This window comes from Monopterus albus, unplaced genomic scaffold (genome assembly GCF_001952655.1).
Source record: "Monopterus albus unplaced genomic scaffold, M_albus_1.0 scaffold66.1, whole genome shotgun sequence".
NCBI lineage: Eukaryota > Metazoa > Chordata > Actinopteri > Synbranchiformes > Synbranchidae > Monopterus > Monopterus albus.
Genome location: NW_018127946.1, coordinates 1,780,681 through 1,805,696, shown reverse-complemented (window position 1 = coordinate 1,805,696; position 25,016 = coordinate 1,780,681). Strand labels below are relative to the sequence as shown.

Genomic DNA, 25,016 nt, shown 5'->3' with positions numbered 1-25,016 from the left:
TGTTTGTTCACTAATGTTCTCTAACAAACCTCTGAGGCCTTCACAGAACAGCTGTATTTATACTGAGATTGAATTACACACAGGAGGACTCTATTTACTAATTAGGAGACTTCTGAAGGCTGTTGGTTGCACTGGATTTTATTTAGGGATATGGAAGTAAAGCGGGCTGAATACATATGCACGCCACACTCTTCAGATTTTTTTTTTATTTGTAACAAATCCTGAACATAACATATCATTTTCCTTCCACTTCACAATTATGTGATACTTTGTGTTGGTCTATCACATAAAATCCCAATAAAATACATTTAAGTTTGTGCTTGTAACGTGAAAAAATGTGGAAAAGCTCAAGCGGTATGGATACTTTTGCAAGGCACTGTATATATTTTTTCCACAAAACAAAAAAGGTAAAATCTCTCTTTACTATCACTGGCTGACATAAGTTGAATACTGTCAGCCACAAGAACTGGACAGAAGCTTCTCTTCTCTAACATACTGCTAGAATTAGTACTCTAAGAACACCTGAACCAACATGTTTAACTTCAACACAGACAAAAACATCTGGCTCCTGCCATCCAGCAGTTTAGACAAGAACCTTCATCCACTGTTCTGTGCAAGCTCTACAGTTTTTCATGATGCTCTTATGCACCTAAAACACATCACTGCATGGAATCTACTGGTGGTGTTTGGTTATCGTCTTGGCATGTTCCAACACAGAGCCATATCGCAGGGTTTTGGATGTCCAGGAGGAAGGAATTCCCTCAAGCCCAAACTAGGAGAATTAAAATGTCACATTTTATAAATCATCATACTACATTCAGTACTAGTACAATATTGAATATCAGCACACAGTCTTACCTGGGCCCCAAGACATGCCCCAATGAAGGATCCTCGGCTGCAGGTGCATCCCCCACAGCTCATGGTGTCTCTAATAGCCTGTTCATACTGTGTGGCTGTCAGGGCTCCATGCAGCGCTGCTTGGAATGCACCTGGCAAACCTGAAAAACATCACAACCAGATTTAAGTTACATGAAGGCATTTCAACTGGTTGTCTCAATATTTATCTTGTAAAAGACAGCAACCTGAGTTACACATAGAACCTGATGACTGATTTTTGCTTATAAAAGGTATTACCTAATAATAAAGGAGATTGAAATAAGGCTTGTAAGGATACCTCAAGTGTTAGTAAACACACTGGGAATTATCTCCTGAGGAGTCTTGGATAAATTCTCCTTCACCTGTTGGATGTGCCCTGAAAACAGGCAGAAAAAGTGAATCTATGTTAAACATACTTATTTGCATGTTCCTTTGACTTCAGATTGAGGACCATGTTAAATTATGCTTAAATTACACACAATATAACCATTTACAAAATGAGGAACCCAGTGATTCAGTTCCATGACTGTAATGAAGTGAAACAACAAGCCTCACACACCAGTGACTGATTTGTCCAGGTCCTGGGGCTGCTTCCTGTTCCTGTCACTGAGCTGATCAAGCACTGCATCTAAGGCTTTGGGATCAGGACCATTCAGGATGAAATGCTCCAGGAACCTGGGAAATAAGTCAATGTGCAATACATAGTATCTTTAAAAAAAAACTTTTTACCTATCATATCTGGATCTGCCACTTGAGACACTTGTATTTGAGGATTTCTGCTATCTTCCATCCCAAGATGCAAATTTAAAGTTGGGCATTTTATTTGATAGTTTAAAATTACAACCTGCAGGCTGTAATAACTACTTCAACAGATACCTATCAGATTTATTTAGCCAAATAAGAAATACTGTATCCCATGAAGCAGCTAGTGTTACCTCAGAGATGTGTAGCAATACATAGAAAAGTAGGAAGTGTACATTAAACTTTACTTTTCAAACTTTAAGTTAACCATTTGATTGCATTACAATAAACACAAACACTCACTACGTTTAAAGACTTTAATTTGGGGATTAGATGTGATAAACCATCATTAATGATGAAATGTCAGGAAACTGCAACCATATGTATACTGTAGGCTTCTTCAAGAGTATCTGTCTTTATTATAGTCATAATTTTGTAGTTCTTGTAGGGGGTCTGTATTTAATCTGCTGCCATAAGGTTAATCAGGATTACACAATATTTGTTGTCATCGCTCTGTTTAGAAGTGTCGATGTCACATTTCCTGTCCACTTCATGTGTCTTAACAGAATTCTAAAGTATTGTCATTTCTTACTTCAGATTTACAATTGAACTGTGTCTACACCAGTGATCAGCTTTGTGAAAATAGGAAAGTTCAAGTGAATTATTGTATTTGATAAATAATCTGACCTTGCTGCTGCCAGAGTCTCTGCCACACACGCGTCATTGTTCTGTGTGACACGGATGGCCTGTTCCACTTTTTCCAGCATGTCAGTATTTCCCGCGTAAAACGCCACTATAGGAGCCAGTTTAGCTATTCCATCAATCTGGCAGTCGCTCTCACAGCCTGCAGCAAATACAACACATTGGTTTGAAATGTTTCTCTTCATAATGTCAGTTATCTATAGTGAATCTGTACAGGAGCTTCACCTGTCTCCTCTTTGCCAGCATCCACATTTTTCAGGAAGCTCTTTAAACTTGCCTGTCTCCATGGCCCCTCGATGGGAAGCTGAGGTCTTGGCCCTGTTATATACAGAAGCACAACACCCACCAGTAATCCCACCTTAATAAGGTAATAAAAGTGATTTCATTCTTCATCAAAGCATTACTAGATAGATGTCTTACCTCCTCTCTGCCTGTAAGGATCATTGACAGGTGTGTCATACTCTGATCCGGGTCCAAAGAATTTCAGTGTGCGTTGTTTCAGATCTTCAACATCTAGACCTGTTCAGATATGTCAAACAACTCAGAAGGTAAAGATTAAACTCAAACTGAAGTCACATGATCATAACTATGTCTTATAACCTACAGAGAGCTTTATATACAGACGGGTGATGAATAATAAAAAAAAAAAATCTGAATAAACGAGTGGTCTCCTTCAGGATGACAATGCCCCCATCTATGGGGCACGAGGGGTCACTGAATGGTTTGATTAGTCTGAAAATGATGTGAATTATATGCTGTGGCCTTCACAGTCACCAGATTCCACCTACTTAGGGTTTTCGACCGACATGTCAGACAGCTTCTCCAACACGATTATCAAAAACCACATGAGGCAATATCTTTTGGAAGAACAGTGTTCATCCTCCACTAGAGTACAGAGACTTGGAGAGTTGATACCAAGGAGCACTTTAGCTGTTCTGGTATCATGTGATGGTCCAACACCTTACTGAGACGATTTGTGTTGGGTTTTCCTTTCATTTGTCACCCATCTTTTTATGAATCATATGACTGAAAAGTGTGGCCAGTAATACAGTATATAATGTGCTTATATTCCCACGATAAAACCAGAATCAGCCAGTGACAATAGCTGAATGCTTCAAATTATGCACTTTTTACAAAATGTATTTATTTTAATTTCTCAATTGTGCACTCTTTTTTAATTGGAAGTAATAAACTGTCCTTTGTTTCATTCCATTATGTTCCAAAAATGGGTCTTAGAGCAATTTTCTACAGCGAATATAGTTAAATTTAAAGATACTTAACATCAGCACAAAATAGCAGCTAGTGGGGGCTTCTTCGGTGTGAGAACAGAATCAATTATATTAGAATAAAATATAGATTAAAAAACCCTCAGAGATATTAAAAAAATAAAATAGTGAGCTGCTTTTACCTCCACATACAGACAGGGACTCCAGCAGGACATACGCCTGGTCTCCATAGCAGCTCTGCTCGCCTGTCTGCCTCCTGTAGAACGGGTTGGCAGATTCAGAGCGGAATTCAGGGTTTGGATCCTGAGCCAGAATCTTCTGTAGCTTCGGGAGGTCATACACCCAGTGGAGAGGCTGTGCTGCAAGAGACAAGTCAAACAGACAATTTAATTCTGATCAGGATCAGAAGTTAAATGGCTAGCCCTGATTACAAGTGTTTGTGATTTGTAGTAAAAGTGCTACTACATGCAAAATCCACTTAATCTTTGAGAGTGAAGACTTAGATGGCACAAAAATAAAGCTGTGCAGAAAAGGTAATAAGTTATACTTATTATGGCTTTATTTTAAACAGGAGGTAGAACAGGCAAACTCATTATTACCTTAGGCCTTACTGTCTGCCTAAGGTATTATGTACTTTTATTAGTATTACCTGCTGCATCTGCAACAGCTGCTCCTACAATGGCCCCGACTGCTCTGTCGACCAGAGCTGCAGCCATCTGAAAAAACTATCAAAGAATTATTGAATTGCACTCATTTTTTGATAAAAATACTGGCTGAATTATCTGAAAATTCATCTGCAACAATCTGATACTTGATTCTTTGTTTAATTCAGATATGCCAAACATCATGTGGTTTGGTGAATTTGCTGCTAATTTCTATTTCACTGTACATTTAAGGGCTTCAGGCTGAACAAGACATTTTCAAATGTCACCTTGAGCTCTAGGAAATTTTTCACTTCACTATTCTATGACATTAGAGACGGTACAATTAATTTATTAATCAAAACAATGACCAATGAAAAATAATAATCAATAATGGAAAATAAAGTGGATGAAAATGAATGCCTTAATTTTTTCCTTTTAATTTAATTAATTTGTCCATTAATAATGAATGAATGACGTTATTATTTTTAAAGGCCTATTAAGAGGATTATTAATGAATAAACTGCTTGATTAAATACATTAATTGCTTTTTAGTGGATTTTAGACATTTTAAAAACTCTTTAATTTAATGAATCCTTATTTGATCTTTATCAGTTTGATATTATCTGCACTCTACTTCTTTTCCTGTGTTATGTTTCTGGCTGTGTTGAATAAAGATTAATACAGGAAGTAGGTGATAAACTGCAGTAACTACAGTCCGTACCATTTGAAGGCGACATTGTTTTTCCTGAAATATTTTATTAACTAGCCTACAACAATGGCCTAGGCTAGGAGCAGTAACGGAGATAAGATAGCGGCAGACTGCGAACTAATCAGGTATTAGATAAGCCTTACCTTAAACGCTGTTTAATGTAGCTATATGTACGAGCGAAGAGTGAAACCCTGGTCGATTGACAGTCGACGATTGTCACCCCTTTGCGCCTGCTGTAGGTGAATTATTTCTATTGCACTCTTCCTTAATGTTACCCAATCTAAGGGGCGTTGCCACAACATGTCATGAAAGCGATAGCTCCTTATCATCACCCATCAGGAAGCAAAAAAACAACCGCCCCCTGGTCAAAGAGCATAGAAGCCCTGGTCACACTTTGACCAGACTGACCACTGACTAAACTGTTTAGACATTATCAGAGGCGCTATTCAGCACAAATACGTTTAAACTGTGAGAATGAAGCACATAGATCAGTCCAATACAGCACCATGAGTGTAGGCCTATTACTAACGACAAGCCTAAAAAACTATAAGGTTATTTTAACAGGCTACACGTTCAAAGTCCAGCAGCGCCATCTAGTGGCCAGTAGGGGTAATTGCTTCAGACACACGTTAAAGTTATCGTCTATGGACAAACCAATTTTACACCCAACCATTTAAATTTTTGATATATATATTACTAATAACATTACTAATGGCTCTGTTCATTCTGTTCAGTTGAGGTGTCCCAGTAATCAGAATCTGCTTTATAATGCATGACAACAAGAGTGAGACAGCATGCACAACACTAGGGCCCCTGAAACTAAAGTCAGAAAATGGAAATTAAGGTCTATATAACATCTTTCATGCACTGCTTCATTTGGTTAAGCCACACAGGCACAAACTGACTGAAATGCACACTGTAATATATTATACAAGGAATTTGTGTAACCAACTAAGCTTTTGAGTTAAATGAATAACCTGTAAACAGAACTAGCAGACTTCCCAACATGCATTGTTTGAAAGTTTTTTGTCTGTAATACATAAGCTGCCTACCCCTGTACAGTTAAAATTTAACTAAGCTTCACACACATCTAATAATGTCATGGCCTAAGATTCATTCTGATCTGTGCTCTGCACAGAACAGAACAAAAAGAGATTAACAGTTTCACAGTAGGAGCATTCAGGGTTGAGATGATGATCCAAACAGCTGGTGAGTTTACAAGAGTTGTCTTTAACAAGCAAAGTTTCAGTCAAAGCTTCTGTGAGCAAACTTAGCCCTAGCAGAGAAACACTGGTAAAAATGTCAAGCCAAAGCAGTGCGTTAAAGCAGACTACTAACAGGAGCATCAAAACGCACATAGCATAGTGAGGTTCAAAAGAAAGCAAAACGCTAAGCAGGGCAAGCAACAACAAGCACAGCATGAGGCTGGAGAGTCTAACGTTGGGCTAAGAGTGGACACAAATAAAGTAAGAGGTAGCGTGATGAGTTAATACAGGGCAGGTGCCTGGAGGAGTGGGAAAACAGAACAAAGGGCAGGTGGGGCAAAAAGTAAAGAGATTACAGCATGTGAGGAAACACAAAATAAAAACATGAAACAGGAAAAACCTTGGCAAACATAGGTTTATGAGATCAAACATGAAGGTGCGACGGGGGTGTTTTAACGCTTTCATTTACACCTCATGTAGTCACATTATGTCACATTACCTCTTCCATAACAGGCCTCCATAGAAATTTTCTACTTCGATTTCTTCATTTAGTAATAAATGACAATATACTGTAAATCTTGTTCAACTTAGAAACATGTTTTCCTGCTGTCTTGAAAACTTGAATTAACTCAGCTTGGCTGAACAGTTAGTTCAGTGTTTTATGAATTCTGAAAATGTAAAATTAACTCATTTAATTGAACTTGAGAAAAAAAACCATTCGGTAAACTAAAGATACTAAGTTGACTCAGCTGTTTATTTGCCCAATCTAAGGGGCATTCCCACAACATTACAGGCAGGACTGATTTCTTTTTACATTTCTCAGTTTAAACTGTGATGATCTGCAGCTGCTGAAGCCATTTTGTAACAGAGTTGGAAATGAGACGCAATTCCTTCATTAATTAGTCACTGACACCCATAGTTGTAGTGCTATTTGATGAAGAACCAGAGCACACCTGATGCAGGCAAGTGCACTCGTACTGTTAAGTTGTGGCTTGTTTTGAGGGCCATGTAAACACGTTTCCTATGGTGGAAACTATAGTTGCCCACACCACAAAATGTTAGACTGACGTTATTCTCTGGTGTGGCAGAATAACAATGTCAATTAGTAGCCATTTGTCACAGGGTAAATGTTATAGCCATCTGGGACTGGGGACATGTCCCACCCAAAATATGAAAAAGAATTATTTGACCAGTCATCAAATGCCTCATAATGCTTTAAGAAAGTAGTTGTTCTCCACATTCTTTCTCCTTTCTTGGAGAAAAAAAAAGTGGCGGATCGTCATTCTGGTGCATTCTGGCAGCACTACACCTATGTCGACCCCACACATAGCCTACATGCTTCTACCACCAGTTAGTACATCTTTCCCTTCCCTTCTTTCCGCTTTAATACTAGGCTTGCATGTCTTGCTACATAAAAAAGGGGTGTGTCGCATACGTGTGCGTCTTGAGGTCAGAAAGAGCATTAAGATACCATGTAGCCTGTATTTATTTATAGCTCACCTCCTCCCTTTCAATTTGTAAAGTAATATCACAAGCAATCATCTTGAGCATACATTCACACATTGCACAGGACGTGTACTGTATGTGTCTGGCTCAGATTCAGAAAGATTAAAAAGATGACCACATGCTCCCCCAGCCCCATACAACTCAATGTTTCACTTTCTTCTTGAGTCAGGGCTAAGTGACACCTATGCACTGAATCCTCAGCAGGTGCACCACCCTCTCCTCTTCTCTCTCTCTCCTCTCTTCTCCATGTCCCTGAGTGACCCACTCCACATTCTAGCAGTGTGATGGTGCCAGGAGAAGAAAACTAGACACCAGCACCCCCTCCTGATATGCACTTCTCTGTCCTACATCTATTATTTTTAGCTGGGATCCAAGCCTCCATCTACACTTAATATGGGAAAAGAGTGCCTCATATTTGCAGCCACCTCTAAATCCATCATATCACTCTTTCTTCATTTGGTGTGAGGTAATCAAGCTTTCAAGCAACTGTTATCAGACCCCCTGACTGACACACACACCTCTCTTTATATCTCTGTTCCTTGCACATCATCTCCCCCCACACCCATCACTGTCTTTTCCTGTTTTCTGTCTGGATAGAGAGAGAAAGAGCGCAGGTTGGTCCTCATTGCCTCACTCCACCCACTTTGACAGGTCTGTAACACACACTTAAGCAGGCACACACATCAGCACACAATGCTGTCACCCCAGCAACCGCCTCAGCCCCCCCGCCTCATCTTCCCATGCTCAATTACACCCCACATAGACACACACTCACACCTATGTCAAACTTAGCCCAACCCCTCTGGCACCCAGTGCCCCACTGCCAGTTGCCCGTGTGGGGTTTTTAATAAGGTGGATGCAGGAGTTGGTCTTGCTCTCTTCTGGGTGACGTGGGTTGGAAGGGGTTCTCTGTACATTCACCAAACTATTTTGTTACTTCTCCCCTTTGTTTACTTTCTGAAACTGTGAATACATCTACAGTATCTTAGAGAGGAGCCATGAAGTGGACCTGGGTGCTTGTGGCAGTCTTGCTGTCCTTTGGGGCCCTATCTCAGGGCAAGGACAGCTTGGACTTCCCAGAGTATGATGGCAAGGACCGCGTCCATGACCTCAACGCCAAGAACTATAAGTCTGTCATGAAGAAGTACGATGTCATGGTGGTGTACTACCATGACCACCCCGGGTCCAGCCGCGCCGCCCAGAGACAGTTTGAGATCGAGGAGTTGGCCCTTGAGGTGGGTTGAGATAATAAGAATAAAAAGAATAGCATACTGACGAGGAAGCAGTATAACTGGTACTGGATTCTTTGTGTATAACAGACAGAAACAAGTAGTTTGGTTTTGTTTAGTTTGGGTGCACACATTTTTAAACCATGCAGGTGAGAAATGTTGTCTCACGCAAATGCAAATCTAAAGTCTGGGTGTGGGACTGTAATTAAAATGTCTAAAATCACATTCTTAATTGGATGGCTATGAGGAAAATGGAGGGAATATTTGGCAACAGAGATTTTTTTCCAAGGTTTGAATGCACTAAAAAAATGATCATAGTAGCTACCATGCTAAAATGTGTAAAATAGCTATGCTGAATTCACAAATGTGAATAAGTGGGGTCCTAAAAATGTGCCACATGCCTGCAGTGTGTCATCAGAGTCTTACACCTGGGGCAAAAAGCTGAGCTGAGGACCCAATATATCAGTGATTCTGACTATGTATACAGTATGTTTGTGTGTGTGTGAGCTGGTGCACTGTCAGCATGCCTCTCGCTAACCTCAGGCCTCCTGTCAGTCTGGATACTCAGCGGATTCAACACATTCTTTGTGGAAAGACATGACATCATCATTCAGCACAAAGCTTCAGCTCACAAACACATGAAAGCACCATTCGACTGAGGCTGGCTCTCAGGTTGCATTAGAAAATAGTGAATATCACGTGTTACATACTACCATACCACATTTTCCAGCAAAAGTTAGATTTGTATTTGTTGTTGTTTTTTGTTTGTTTGCTTTGTCGATTTGAAGTGCATATAATCATCCAGGTGTTTTCTTCGCTTTTAATTGGACCAAAAGCCAAAAGAAATTAAGGTTATGGCTGAACAGCATGTGGATTTTTCAAGACACACAATATAGGAGAGTTATTTATATTTCAGACATTTTGAGGACTGGATTTCACTGGAAATACTCGATCATGAGGCAGCAAATTTGCCATGGCCACTGTACAGTATAAAGTCAAGTCAAGTCACCTTATACACTTGATGCATTATTACACTTTGAGGAGAGCTGCAGGGACAGGTGACGGATCCTTTTAGAAATAACATCTTGGCATTTACAATGAAATTCCAGGACAGATTTGTGCATCTAGTCAGTGAAATGGCACTGAATTCTAAGTAACTGACAGTCAGTCCCTAGAAAACCTTCAAGCTCTTTCTGTGATTTATGATTGACAGCTGTGGTTATATACCATCAGTTTAATTATGATTTATTTTGCACATATTAATAAGGATTTATGTGCAAACAAATGTATACAATAGTGTTTATACAGTCATTTGACATCTGGCGATACATCTTGTCATATAATGTCAATTAAATAAATGAAGGGGAGGAGCAATCATAGATCTGGTTAATATTATAAAGGAAACTATTACTAACCAAGAAAGATTGAGAGAAAGAGAGACACTGCTCCCCTGAGCATATCACATCATACCAGCCACTTCTGGTGTCTCTGTATGGGTGCCTCAGGGCTCAGTCTCACAGCTGACAGCCAGCACTGAGGTTCTGGCTCCAGTAGTGTTGGCTCAGCGCTGCTCTGTGATTGACACCTGCAGTACTGTACTTGTCAGCGGATCCCAGAGCGCTGAGCATCACTGCCACCTGGCCAAAATAGTCCCTGGTATTGGTGTGACTTTTAGCGCTATATTTGTCCCACCCTGCTTTTGTGGTGGGTTGAGCTCCCTAAAGGCTTGTGTTTCTCCTCATGAAAGCATTATGATTTACATTTGATCAGGGTTTATTATTAGTAAGAGGCAACAGCAAAAGGCTCATAATTTCAGAGGTCACTGTGTTCTCTGGAAAGTCAAGTGAAATGTGATGAGCTCGAAGAAGTTGTAATTAAGTGTTTTTGCTTCAGTCAAAGAAAACTGATTTGATTGTTAAGATGGTTTAATACTGTGACTGGGGTCTGTGTGTGTCAGGAAATTGATTTAAACTTAATGCTGCTTTTGCTATGTTTAAATTTAGATTAATGCCTCTGGATTCTCCAGACACACTGTGCATGAGTAAAGATTATAGATACATACATGTGGATGGATATATTTCCTCCTTAGGCTCTTAGGATATCAAAATGGGACAAACTCTTCACTTGCCAAAAAGGGAATAAATTATTTGGTTCCACATTAGTAATAATGACTTTGTTATCATGACAGCTAATAATGTGTTGTGTTTATAGTTTTCATATATGTATGTTTCAGTAAAAAGGTACAAAATCACAATACTTAAACATGAAATTGTGTACAGTTGGCATGTACTTTGCATGTTGTGTAAGTGGAAAACATTCACATATCAATCCCATCTCACATACTTAGGCTGCTGCTTATATGTAGTTGGAGAGGTTTAGTTACTCTGAAGAAATGATACCAGCCTTGTTACTGCAGATACACACACAGTCTGAACACCAAGGTCCAAAGTCAGCTTTGGATGTTTATATTTGGAAGATATGTAAAGATATATGAAATAATGTTCATATTGTATCAACCAAAAACAGAAAACTGTAGAAATAAACATGCACTTTAATGAGGATGAAAAGTAGACGGGAAGCACTAATGAAAAGTTTAAATATTATAATTTAATCGGTTTTATTAACATGCATAGACAAGAGAATTTGGCAGTTAGGCAACACTGGCTCTTGTTGCACAGCTGTTTATTACAACTTAAATTATATCCTTTTTTAGTTGCTTGGACAGTATCTGCCTTGCTCATTTCCGTCCCTCGCCCTTTACAAGTTTATTTTAGCCCACTTAAATGCCAAAAGGTTGGGGTCTGCAACAAAATATAGTGCAATGCAAAAAAAGTTCAAGTCAAAGTAAAACCAATGTATTGTACATATAGACAAATCTTTTTTACACATTGTATTTAATTTTAATTGTATATACTTATGAATAATTTGAGATATTATTGTTCATATTTTGCAACTTAACAGCTGCTAAGTACTAAACTCTGTACTACTTTACTGTGCCCCACCCACCTGCAGCTCCAAACAAGTTTAAAAAAACACTAAGAATTATCTACACAACAAGCTGCATGACAGCCTGGTTAGTCGACTTGTTTTTGCCAGTAAAGGCAGCTGCTCAAGATCTCTGACACCAGTGTGCACCGATGTGTGCACCCTTCAAGTACACTAACGGCCCTCAAACCACTTCCTCAGTGTAGTTGGGCTGTGAATGTGCCACTGCCATTGGTGGAACCAGCTGTCAGTCATGAGGTTCAGGTTTCATACAGAATTAGAAAGTGCATAAGCAGCGCTCTGAAAAGCAGGCTTTTATGGTAATGCAGCTACCCAGTGAGACAACTTTGTCAAAAAGGTGTAAATAACAGTGAAGAAGGCTCTCAAATGCATCAGATACATGCCCATGTACATAAAACCATGTTTTATACAATCCACTGAAAAATCAGAAGTAAGTCTTCTTTTATGTGACAGTGTGTTTGGTTTGCAGCTTGCAGCCCAGGTCCTGGATGAGTTTGATGATGAGGACGTTGGAGTTGGTCTCATTGATGCAAAGCTCGACAAGGCTGTTGCAAAGAAATTAGGTAAACACAACTGCAGACATGGAACATAACTCATAATGCAAAAATCACAGTCACAATCTCAGCCACTCGACTATTGAATGGGAATGTTTAATTTGTTTGTCTAAATAGAGATAATGTGGTTTTCAGTATTGAATGATGTGGGAAAGATCAAGTCAAACTGGTTGATTAACATATCTGTCTACTGACCTGCTTGAGGTCAAACAGCTGATCTGTCCATTGTTTCCCCAGGCCTTGAAGAATCCGACAGCATCTTCATCTTCACAGAGGATGAAGTTATAGAATACGATGGCGAGCTGGCAGCAGACACTCTTGTGGAGTTCATCTTTGATGTTCGTGAGGATATAATCTCTCAGTTAATAGCCTGCCTTATTTTAGCAACAAAGTCTTTAAATCCTAGTTTCCTTTCTTTAAAGATAACATACAGAATCTTACTCCCGTCCTCTTCTGTCTCCTGTCTCTCTCCTCCATGACCCTCACTTTCCCCCATAGCTTCTTGAGGACCCAGTGGAAATTATTGACAATCATAGGGAACTGAAAGGCTTTGAAAACATCGACGAGGACATCAAATTGGTGGGCTTCTTTAAGAGTCACAAGTCAGAACGTAAGAATCTGTACTGTGATGGCATGATAACCTGTTTCAGTCTCTTCTTTGCAGTTGCTTTTCAATGTAATTGCTCATAATCGCATAACAAGAAAGTGCAATTGTTTCAGATTGCTTGATTTAAGTTTGAGCTGCAGACTGATTTGATTTTTAAGGTGATAATTAAGCAAGCACATTAAAAGCTACATGTAATGATGTGAGAAACTAGTTTGCATTTTTAGATATTTAATCTACTGAAAAAAACTCGATGGATGCCTGTAAATTTTCAGATTTTGAGGCTTTTGCTGATGCTGCTGAAGAGTTCCACCCTCACATCCAGTTCTTTGCCACATTCAGTCCCAAGGTGAGCAATTAAGGCATATTATCTAATTAAAATGTTATAATACCTACTTAGAAGACTGGGTAGAATATGAGTGACTGTTTGAAAATTAATGTAAGAAATGATCAGGGGGATTATCAGACACATGGCACTATCTTAAAAATAGGAAAATATAACAAAATTCATTAAAGCTGTTTTTTTTTTTGGAGAAAAAAACAGTGGCTCCAAATGAAAGCCTTGAGGTGATCCACCAGGGAGCTTAGACCTCTAATTTTTGACCCCTGATGACACAGAATGAATAATGTATCTAACAAACCATTTTAGTACAACATCTCTATGTTAATGCAGTTAAGACTTATACCAAACGATGTACATTCAGTTCTATATTATAATAGTCTGCTGAATCTGAGGCTTTGAAAGCTCTAAAAATACAGTTGGACAATTCCCATTTGAGCAGAATGCTTCTTCTGAATTATATTATTGCATATAGTGAGTGTAATACATGATATATTTCACAGCCTAATAGAGAAATGTCAGTTTTGGATGTCTAAAGCTGATGTTGTTCTTATAAAAATGTAGCTCCTCAGACTTAGGAATCAAGGTTTAATTAGACTGGACCTCATAGACATCACTCATAATGCTGACTATGCTGACCTTTTGTTGAAACAAGACTTTTTTTTTGTGGTACAAAAAGATGTGGTTGGGTATCACATCTGAGGTAAGTGGTGCCCCTCAAATGCTTCTTCCAAATAAAACCTGATGCCAAATATTGATTTATATGATGGCTATTATTCAAAACTGTGTATTTTAGTCAGTTAAAATTCAAAAAGTTAAATTCTTGCCTCTGACATTCAAAATGACAGAAAACCATATAATATAGACACTATATTTTAAGGTCTGCTGTAATTTTGTTGAATTTAATTTTGTGAATTATAATTTCCTTTGTTAACAACCATTAACATCTTCCCTATCTTCATCTTCTCAATTCTCTGGTTACATGTTACAGGTTGCCAAGGCTCTGGACCTGAGGCTTAATGAGGTCGATTTCTATGAACCCTTCATGGATGATCCAGTGGTCATCCCTGGAAAACCCTACACTGAGGATGAGCTGGTGAAATTCATTGAGGATCATGACAGGTAAGTCCTGTTAGTGTTGTGCTACAACAATCTCATCAGGTAAAAGTTTAAACTTCAAAAATCTAACTGATATGTATTTTTCAAGACCAACCCTGCGGAAGATGCAACCACACAACATGTACGAGATCTGGGTAAGAACTTTACAATTCACAACAGTACAACATGGATGAGTCTTGTTGAGTCATTTGTCCATGAAGAGGCTCTGTTTACAAGTCCAGAATAATTGTGTTTCTAATAATATTTTTGTGTGTGTTACTTTTAACCCCAGTGGGTTCAGTTTGACTTTATTGTTTCTACAGGAGGACGATGTTGATGGTGAACATATCATCGCTTTTGCTGAGGAATCTGACCCAGGTAAAGAAAAACTTAACCATCAAGCATGTAAACATTGTGGTTGAAGGAAATATTTGTCAAAACTTGTATAGCATACATCATCATTTGTTTATATGCTATCATAATGAAAGCAAATATAAGTTACCCATTACAACCTTTTTCCACCTTGGACACCAAAGCACAATTGCTTAGTTATCGTTTCACTGTGGTCTTCTTCTCCACTCCTCAGATGGTTATGAGTTCCTGGAAATCCTGAAGGAGGTTGCCAAGGATAACACAGACAACCCTAACCTCAGCATTGTCTGGATTGACCCTGACGACTTCCCCCTGGTAGGAATAAAACACAATGCATAATGCATAGTAGAAACCTGGAAGACAATGGCTTGATGGGGTTAAACTGACAGACAAGTAAGCACAGAGGTGGAATAACAAAGAGTGTATGAAGCTCACTGAAGTATATTCTCCATGTTCATTTCATTGACACTGAATGATAAATATGTATGTGTTAGCCCTGCGATGGATTGGCGACCTTCGCCCAATTGCCGGCCGGGATTGGTTCCGCCCCCCCGTGACCCCGTTCAAGGATTAAGCGGTAGAAGATGAATGAATGAATGATAAATATGTTTTCCCTCAATTTCTCTGCAGCTAGTGCCACACTGGGAGAAGACCTTTGGCATTGACCTGTCATCCCCTCAGATTGGTGTTGTTGAGGCTGATGATGTGAGTAATATTGTGGTATTTTATGCATAGGTTGCCAGTGCACTTGTGTTAGGAGCGGCTTATTGTGAGCTTGTTTTGAGTCTCACTAGACCCTCTACTGGCTGAAAAGATATTAGTTAGAGTAGTTTTAAAGTTTAAGGATCCACATCTGAGTTAGTTTTGTTTGTTCCTCTTCACTCTACAGGCTGACAGTGTGTGGATGGACCTGGATGATGATGAAGATTTTCCATCTGAAGAAGAGCTGGAGGACTGGATTGAAGATGTTCTGTCAGGTGAAATCGAACCTGATGATGATGATGACGAAGATGAAGATGATGATGATGACGACGACGACGATGATGATGATGACGATGAGGACGATGACGACGATGATGATGATGACGATGATGATGACGACGACGATGATGATGATGACGACGATGACGACGACGATGACGACGACGATGATGATGATGACGATGATGACTATTAAGTCATTATGTCGTAATTCTCTCTTTAAGTCTGACCAATGCAGTTTCAAGAGTCAACATCATTAACTCTGTCAAACCATCTTCTTTGGTAACTAGTTCCTATGTTGAACTCATCAGTTCATTTTGATGTTTCATCTTTTCATCATCCTGTCTCTGCATCTCACCACAGCAGTATTCCATTAATCATCTCTCCCCCTGCATATTCACTAAGCCTCCATGTAACAAAGTACTTTCTAAGATCCCACAGTAACTTCCCACATGTAACACTGTCTGGTACAATAAAAAAAGAAATTCTTTCAAAACCTTGCCATCTACTGATAATTATTTTTATATTATTAAAGAGTTTATTTTATAAAGTACTGGAGGGGTGTCTGAGTGCACCTATGAAGTCTGTTGCACTTTGAATGTGTTTATGTCCACTTATTTTCTTGTTTGCCCCAGTATTGAAACAAATGAAGCCAGATCCAATGGTGCTAGCAGGTTTTTCTGACAGGTCTTGAGTATCAACAGCCTACTCTGTGAAGTCAATGTAACATTGTACACTGAAAGTGCTGTACATCATATGGATGTTTTCTACAATGATGAAATATGACAACAGCCATATTCTATTTTTGTAACAAGAGAAGTTTAACTTACTGTGAAGTCTTAAATAAATGACAGCTTGGACAGAAACCTCACTACTGTAGAGTTTCTTAATGAAGGTCTGAGTGTGTTCGATTTAATTCTAGAAAAACATCATTAGTTTGATAACATAATAATATGGAAATGTCTTAATACTTAATGTGTTATAATGGCTAAATGGGATATAGATCTGGACACAAAACACTCCCAAAAACATTAGTTACACATGCAAAGTCACTGTATGGAATGGACAAATGATTTTGTGGCCCCCTGGCTGTTGCGGTTTCAAGTAAAGGTGGCACACGTCAGTGAATTCCAGTGTTCTACAAATTTGAACTAGATTTGCAAAGTTTTCTATCTCTGTGCATACATATAAATAAGGTTCATAAATAAAATGAGGTGTGTTTTCTGTGAAGTCATCTGTGCACTAAGATCGTAAGAGAAGGCAGGGAATTTTCGGCCTGGCATCCTTAATTTGTGCACAAATTAAAGCACTTAGAAGTGGAAAGTAGACTTGGACAGACAACCTCTCAGGTTGCAACACATTTCCAGCTTGGTGCCATTTTTCAAGCAGCATAAATCTATACTGTATATAAATTACACCATTTATGTATCTGTTTTTGAATAGTATTCACACCAGCACAATACCTGATTACAGAAAGAGACGTTGCATACTAGTTTAAGTTACAAGCATTATTTTATTAATGTCATTTTGCCTATATTGTCCCAGAATTTTGCCAGTGTTCCATCCATCCATCCATTATCTATACTGCTTATTCCTGAATAGGGTCACAGGGGGATGGAATCAATCCCAAGTGACATTGGGCAAGAGGCAAAGTACACCTCGCACAGGTTGCCAGTCTGATACAGGGTTTTTGCCATTGTTTACACAGAAAATTCAATATTTGGCCAGTCTCTGCCTTAACCGGGGCACAGGCAAAGTGGCTGTGGAAGCCAAGATGGAAATGAAAAGGTCCTTTATGATATGATATGACTGCTGTCCATCAATTAAAAGATACTGTATTTCCACTGCACCAGAAAAACAAAGTAGCCCATAATGTTCCACTAGGACTTCCAGTAACATAGTTTTTCTTATACAATCACACAGCAAGTTATGCCGGTATCATAATTTTTTAAGATAAGGAACCCTTAACATAAACACATCTCAAATACTTAAATGATTTGAAAAAAATGTGAGTAAATAGAGATGGACAGGAAATTCAAATTGAAAATGACAGAACGTGAAATATACATAATGATTGTTCTAGCTCTCTTTATTGAAGACATTCATTCAACATTCAAAATAGTAGTGGAAAAACTAAGTGAACCCCTGGAATTAATAACTGGTTGACCCCCCTTGGCAGCAATAACCTCAACCAGGCACTTCCTGTAGCTGTGGATCAGACCTGCACATCGTTCAGGAGGAATTTTAGCCCATTCTTTGGCAGAACTGCTTTAGCTCTGTCATATTCTTTGGACATCTCCCGTGTATGGCTCTCTTCAAGTCATTCCATAACATCTCTGGATTGAGGTCTGGGCTCTGACTTGGCCACTCCAAAAGGCGGATTTTGTTTTTCTGAAACCATTCTGTTGTGGACTTGCTCTGGTGTTTTGGGTCATTGTCCTGTTGCATCACCCAACCTCTACAGAGTTTCAGCTGATGTACAGACATTCTCACGTTATCCTGAAGAATTTTTTGATACACTTGGGAATTCATCTTCCCCTCCATGATTGCAAGCTGGCCAGGCCCTGATGCAGCAAAGCAGGCCCAAATCATGATACCATACTTTACGGTTGGGATGATGTTTTCATCATATTATGCAGTGCCCTTTTAACGCCTGATATAGTGCTGCATGTTCTTTCCACATAGTTAACTCTTAGTTTCATCAGTCCACAAGACCTTTTGCCAATACCACTGTGAAGTGTCAATGTACTCTTTCACAAACTTCAGCCGTGCATCAATGTTCTTTTTAATAAGCAGCAGCTTCCTTAGTGGTGTCCGGCCATAGACACCCTGCTTGTTCAATGTTTTACGTACTGTAGACTCATGAACACAGATGTTATCCAGTTCCAGTGATGCCTTCAAATCTTTGGCTGTCACTGAGGTTGTTTCTTTACCTCACTGATTAGTCTTTGTCATGCTCTTGGGGTTATTTTGACTGGGTGCCCACTTTTTAGTAGAGCAGCCAAAGTCCCAAAGTGTCCTCATTTGTAAATCATTTGCCTAACTGCAGACTGGTGATTTTTTTTTAAGTCTTTGAAATCACTTTATAAACCTTTATGTAAATCAGCAATTATTGATCGTAGATCTTCTGAAAGCTCTTTTTGGTGAGGCATGGCTCACATAATCATATTCTTCTTGTGTGGAGCAAACTCAAAAAAGGTTTGAGTGGTTTTTATCAGTCAGTAGCTCAAGTAGCTCTAGTCCACACCTCCAAACTCATTTTCTTAACAATTAGCTTTTTTGAAGTCATTAACTCAAGGGTTCACGTACTTTTTCCACTAGCACCGTGAGGTTTTTATGGTTGTTCTCAATAAAGACATGAAAGATCAGAATTTCTTTGTGTTGTTGTATTAGGCACATTGTATTCATCAGTACTCTTGACTTAGATGAAGATCAGATCACATTTTATGACAAATTAATGCAGAAAACCATGAAATCCCAAAAGGTTCACATACTTTTTCTGGCCACTGAATCACTAAAAACATAAAGTTACTGAGTTCTTTTCGTCTTTTAGCTCCGCCAGTCTTAGCTGTCACGCATGCGTCGTACGAGACATCCCCTTCTTTAGCTCGCGAGCCATGTGGCTGTGGTTGGTAAATAAAGGTCTGTGCTAATACTTGACTTCCACTTCAAAATTTCGTACAAATTCTGACTTGTGCACAGTCCGAACGCTCAAGATGTCCGCGGGCACCGTGAACCTCCAGGCGCAGGTGGAGTTGGTGCTGGGAGCGCTGGTCAAAGCGGCCACGGTGGAGTTAACCAAACTGTTCGAGAGCAGATACGGAGCCTCGGCCGCGGATGCAGACATGGGCCGCAGCGACGACGAAAAGAAAAACGAAACCTTGGAGAGGCTCGATAGTTTTCCACCCGCAGGCACAAAACGCAGCATCGGAGTACAAGTTGAAGAGGATATTTATTCGCTGTTGGAGTTTTCTGGTTTGTGTTTTTGGAGCTTTAAATGCTACGACTTCCTGTTTAGGTTCGCTAGGTTGCAGGGAGAGAAGAGACTAAATTAGCTGCTGCTAAAGGCTTTAACTGCATGAAAAGTCAGAAAGATGATCTGGCAATCAGCACATATGTAGCTTTATGAATCTGTGCATTTCGTTCATGCATACGCTGTGGTGATTTACAATGGCTGCACAATCTCCTGTGTGGTGGTCTTCATTGCAAAGCTAGCTTACAGGAATGTATAGTGCCCCTGTATAACCCCTCCCCCCCTCATCTACACAGGTTCCTCTTTCCTCTCAAACGATGAGTGCAAAGCGGAGGATGTAGTGGAGGCGGGTCTCCTTCCAACAGAAATCTTCCTGGCTGAAGCTAATGGCCATTCTGACCCCGAGTGGTCCCATCTGAAGGAACAGGTCAGTGAAAATTTACAGGGGTGTAAATGACCTGTGGGATGAGAGTGAAACTCATAGCAGCTTTGTGACTTCTGCATAACCATGACATCACAGCCTGGCATGTCCTTTATAGCACGTTTTAAATGGAATATGTTTCCCCAGCAGCGTGATCTTAGTTGTTCTCGTGACAAGTATTGTTTCGCACACATGCAGATTTGTTAGGTTTCTTCTTTAATCAGGTTTTGGGAGAGACTGTGGATATGCTGGAGTTGAGCGTCCTTGAAACAGAATCTCCAGCTGATAGTGAAGCCCAGGCAGAAGTTGTTTTGCACGGTAAGAGAAAAAAATAAATCACGGCGGTTGAGTTGAAATCCACAGTTGGCTGAAACACACAGGCAAAAAGTTGGGAAGCATGAACGGACACAAATCCTGCAATTGAGACTTGGTTGGGTTTTTATCTGTGCGGAATTTGAATGACTGTTTTGCTCAGAACAAAATCATTTCCCAAGATGAATACATTTTACTCCAATATTCACTTCATTTGTTGCAAGAGGTGACTGTTTATCTTAGATCGTATATTGGAAACGATAGCTGTGATACAAATACTGGTAACTGAATCATCTGTGTTAAACATATCACACAACCAATAAAACGTTTGGACACACATTCCTAATGGATTGAATGGGAATGTGTGTCCAAACATCTCACTGGTAATGTATATCATGCTGTTGAAGAAAACCAGACATGAACACAACATAACCCTGGCATCTGTCTCGGTGCATACTGGGAAAGGCTCTGCTCCCTGTGGATGGATGGAAAGACATTAAGTTACACTTAAAGAGCTACTGAATTCAATACTTGGAGTTCAGGCTTTTGCACAGACACAAGTATCACAAATAGTTTTCCTTAAAAATATGAATTAACTAGTCCCTTGTAGCAGCTACTGCACTGACAAACTTTCCTTTTTCATTCTCTGCAGAGACGCGGACAGATCCATTAAGAAATGGATCTATGCAACAACCTCCAGCTAAAGAGAAGCCTCTCGTGATCCGGCCAGATACAAGTGATATTACTTCTGGGCAGAGGGTGAAATTTGTTTGCCCATTAATACTTAAACCAGAGTCTCCTGCTCCAAAACCTGACAGTTCAGAGACGCCAACTCAACCTGAGCCTCACCAAGGGTGTGTCAGCACCGCCAAGGGTACCGCCTACAGTCCGTGCTCATCTGATGGAGCTGCGAATCCTGCGCAGGTTGGGGTTTGGGAACGGATCCATACGCCAAAGGAGACTAAGAACAATCTCCACATCAAACTGAAACTGACTTCTCCAGATCAAAAGCTGATGCGTCGCTGTGCAGTACAACTGGTGGATGTGCTCATGGTGCCTAAGTCAGAGATGAAGCTTCAGGGTCATGTTGCTGACCGCGACACTGGCTGGCCTGTGCCCAAAGACCTCCGCCGCCACCAGGGTCTTCACACAGGTCATCGTCTCTGCTGCTTCACCATGTGTGGAGATAGTGTCTGGCGTCTCCAAAAGGTCGTCACCCACTCCCGTGATGGATACGCTTGCAGCAAATGTGGAAAAACATTCAAACACAGAAAGATCCTTCGACGCCATGAGCGCTTCCACACTGGAGAAAAACCATACTCTTGTTCAGTTTGCTCTAAGATGTTTGCACTGAGGAAGAGCCTCCGCCGACACGTCAGGTTCCATACAGGGGAGAGGCCCCACACCTGCACGCAGTGTGGCAAAAGCTTCCGTCTGCGAGAGAACCTGAAAGCACACTTAAGGTTTCACACAGGAGAGAAGCCTTTTAGCTGTGTCTCATGTGGGAAGATGTTCAGAATCATGAAGAATCTGGAGAAACACAATATGAGCCAGTGTGGATTCTTTGCCCCTTCATTTAGGATGATTGCTGGCTTGTAGCTGTGGGAACACATCTGTCAGCAGCTGGTTGTAGTGGTTGTATCATGTTCTACCTCAGACTGAAAAAAGAAAACCACTGTCATATAAAGATGAGAGAAAGAAATCCTGATTGATTGAAGTTCAGAGCATTTTCTTTCTTATTCCATGATATATTTTTGTGGACCAGTGGTGGACCAGTGGTGGGACTGGGACAATAGGTGCACTCAGCATTAGATTAGATCATTCTGCAAGGAATCCCCCCCCCACCCCCCTTTGCACAATTACCCAGTTATACCACATACATGCTGATGTTGCCCACATTAGAGATTGTTGATGTTGGAGAGACATGTCTGGTGATTGTTTTGGTTGGGCAAACTACAGCTCCTCACCAGCCAACCTCTGCTGTGTGAAAGTTTGAGATATATATTCACTAAATGTCACACTGATGATTCGTTATTGACATTTGGCACGTGATGCCCTTCCTGACATGACCCTGACTCGAACCTGGGCCGCAGCAGCAAGAGCGCTGTGGCCTAACCACCTTATGTAATTCAAATACTACTTCCTTTAATTTCTGTTTTAATGGACATTTGCCAAAAATATAGGCTGTTAACTAAAACACAAACTATTAGTGTGAACTACCCACTATAAAAACAACTATGGTCAAATCCCCATATGAAATATAAAATGGACAGTCGTAACACCTAAAGAGCTGGCTGCTGCTTCGCTGCCTTGCTATGTATCACTTCGTCTCCAGTGTTATTTTCACTGCTTGTCCCTCACAAACCACTTGTCCATCAGATTCCTGCCACATACTGCAAGTTCCTCAATGATGACAATCCGTTTGTCCTCCAGCAACAGGTTGAGGACACCTTTGCCCTCGGGCTCAGTGACACCCATGATTTTGGCTGCCTCACATGTGCTGATGACTTGCTCAGTCTTTGAAGTTGGTCGACCCGTAATGAGACCTGCCAGGTTTCAGATGGGATACTCTCAGTGAGGATCCCAGCTGCAGGTGTTCTGAAATGGATGCCTCCCGCCACAGGGACACTTTTGCTGTGTCCTTCTGTTGAAGTACACTTCTCAGGGGGATGTCTTCTCTCCCTATCTTGATGCGTTTCACCCCAGACACCTCCACTACCTGTCCTCATACAGTTGTTAACCCATGAGTCTCTTTACAATTTACCAGGGTGGTCTCAGTTGAAGTAGGCTGAATAAGGGCTGCAGCCTCTTATTTCAGCTCCTCAGTGATGTGCGCTGGGGCGCTGCAGAAGAACAAGGTGTTCTTATTTATGCTGATGGAGTAGGGGGGCACCTTGCCCATGAGCCGGTGGCCTTTTATTAGATACAATTGGCCCTCTTTAAATCGTGAGGCAAACTCCTCAAAAACTGTTAATTTGGTCACAGATTCCCCATCAGAAATTACTATGTTCTTGTTTTGTTTTATCACAGCAGGATATGCTGTGTTTTCTCTTAATGCCCATGAGACCACCTTGGACTTGGTTGGCCACTGCCACCATGCAGATGTGCAGCAGTGGTGGCTTGAAATATGGGTTTTCTGGTTTTGTAAACAACACGTTCCGGAGCGCCATTGCGGTGAAGAGCAAAGCGGGATCGGCGTTCCAACAAATATATAAATATATATATTCACTTCTGTTTGTTTTTGATGTCTGTATTTTTTATATTACACTTTTTTTTTTAAACTACACTCATATGAAAACTTGTTTTATAGTCATGGTAGGATTACTGAATGTACTCTGTGTAGACGTGTTGCTTTGCTTGACTTAAATGTCTGAGTAGCTATGCTGGCTTTATAAAAAAAAATAAAAAATTTACTTAAAGTAAAAACACTGAAATAAATATTGTTCTATGATAAACTTACATATGGTCAAACAAGTGAAATTTTGTGTTCTCTTTTTTTAAGACATTTCAAAAAAGGTTTCATATTCTGTGATTGTTACTGTTTTTATCATCTCAAATTTCTGATGCCAGATAAAAATTTTTTACATTAATAAAAGACATTTTTGTGGCAAACAGATAATTGTGTTTTGTTGTGTGACCCCTAAACACACACTGTATTTAGTATGGAGTGAGGGAACATCTTTTGGGTTGCCAGGATGTGAATTGTTCATTTTGACTGGTGTTTATCCTTCAGCACATTAGTTCATCAGGAAAATGGGACTGTTTGACCTCTGACCTTCTGAACCCAGCTATTGGGCAACTTGTTGTTTTTACTGATTCCACATCAGAAAGTGAGAACTTAAGTGTGTAAATGCAGAGGTTTGTTGACCTATGTTGCATAAGGGCAAACCTGTTGCCTTATTAGAAAATAAAACTTGTGCATTTATTAATGACTGAGTAGGTTACTAGCTAGAGATTTATTTGACCATTTAACCCTTTATAAAGATGCCTTGTTAGAACACATGTGGTGTAAAGTAACTGCCTTTACTCAAACACTGTACAAGTTTGATGTGTGCTCAACTTGAGCATTTCTTTTTTCTGCTACTTCATAGTAATACTTCAGTACGGTGTAGAGGCAAATATTGTACATTTTACTGCACTACATGTATTTGATAACTTTCAGAATCAGATTAATAAAACTCAAACCTGTAGCTATAGTAAAAGTAAAATTAGTTCCACTTTTACCAGCTGCAGCATTAAAGTAATTAACACAATGATGCATCAATAATTATCAATTAATATACATGAATGTGGAATGTGCTCTTCTGCATAATGACATAACATTTTGAATGCAGGACTTGTAACACAGTATTTGTATACTGTGGTGTTGCTAAAGTAAACTATCTGAGCTTTTCGTCCATTATTTAACTCAAATGTGTTCCACCTTAAACACAAAGAATAGCAGATTTTTAAGGACTTCACTGCAAAGTGGGGCGGTGTCTAGTAGCTAAAGTTTAGGATGGGAGCTATGTCCTCCC

General features: G+C 39.9%; 3 protein-coding genes across 6 annotated transcripts; 2 read left to right on the top strand and 1 right to left on the bottom strand.

The window, feature by feature from the left end:
- Window positions 1-336: 336 nt before the first annotated feature.
- On the bottom strand, window positions 337-5,294 carry selenoj (selenoprotein J). Of its 2 annotated transcripts, none has more exons than XM_020604484.1 (10): window positions 5,042-5,294; window positions 4,195-4,270; window positions 3,728-3,904; window positions 2,740-2,838; window positions 2,545-2,637; window positions 2,305-2,461; window positions 1,436-1,551; window positions 1,175-1,252; window positions 859-998; window positions 337-772 (listed from the first exon to the last, which is right to left on the bottom strand). In XM_020604484.1, exons 2-10 carry the CDS (start codon window positions 4,259-4,261, stop codon window positions 674-676), a joined length of 1,026 nt encoding a protein of 341 aa, XP_020460140.1. In that variant the 5' UTR covers window positions 4,262-4,270; window positions 5,042-5,294; the 3' UTR covers window positions 337-673. The 2 variants fall into 2 exon arrangements, with proteins under 2 accessions (XP_020460140.1, XP_020460141.1); XM_020604485.1 differs by having other exon boundaries at window positions 4,195-4,261.
- LOC109962610 (calsequestrin-1-like) lies at window positions 4,816-16,604 on the top strand. Of its 3 annotated transcripts, XM_020604481.1 has the most exons (13): window positions 5,003-5,023; window positions 8,207-8,260; window positions 8,591-8,844; window positions 12,314-12,407; window positions 12,636-12,736; window positions 12,897-13,008; window positions 13,278-13,351; window positions 14,334-14,464; window positions 14,550-14,595; window positions 14,764-14,818; window positions 15,027-15,127; window positions 15,443-15,517; window positions 15,702-16,604. In XM_020604481.1, exons 3-13 carry the CDS (start codon window positions 8,608-8,610, stop codon window positions 15,987-15,989), a joined length of 1,314 nt encoding a protein of 437 aa, XP_020460137.1. In that variant the 5' UTR covers window positions 5,003-5,023; window positions 8,207-8,260; window positions 8,591-8,607; the 3' UTR covers window positions 15,990-16,604. The 3 variants fall into 3 exon arrangements, with proteins under 3 accessions (XP_020460136.1, XP_020460137.1, XP_020460139.1); XM_020604480.1 differs by lacking the exon at window positions 8,207-8,260 and having other exon boundaries at window positions 4,816-5,023; XM_020604483.1 differs by lacking the exons at window positions 5,003-5,023; window positions 8,207-8,260 and adding an exon at window positions 5,048-5,133.
- A 2,751-nt stretch (window positions 16,605-19,355) lies between these two features.
- LOC109962678 (zinc finger protein 2) lies at window positions 19,356-23,901 on the top strand. Its single transcript, XM_020604583.1, has 4 exons — window positions 19,356-19,768; window positions 20,063-20,193; window positions 20,412-20,505; window positions 21,152-23,901. The coding sequence occupies exons 1-4, from the start codon at window positions 19,510-19,512 to the stop codon at window positions 22,096-22,098; spliced, it is 1,431 nt and encodes a 476-aa protein (XP_020460239.1). The 5' UTR covers window positions 19,356-19,509; the 3' UTR covers window positions 22,099-23,901.
- Window positions 23,902-25,016: the final 1,115 nt, after the last annotated feature.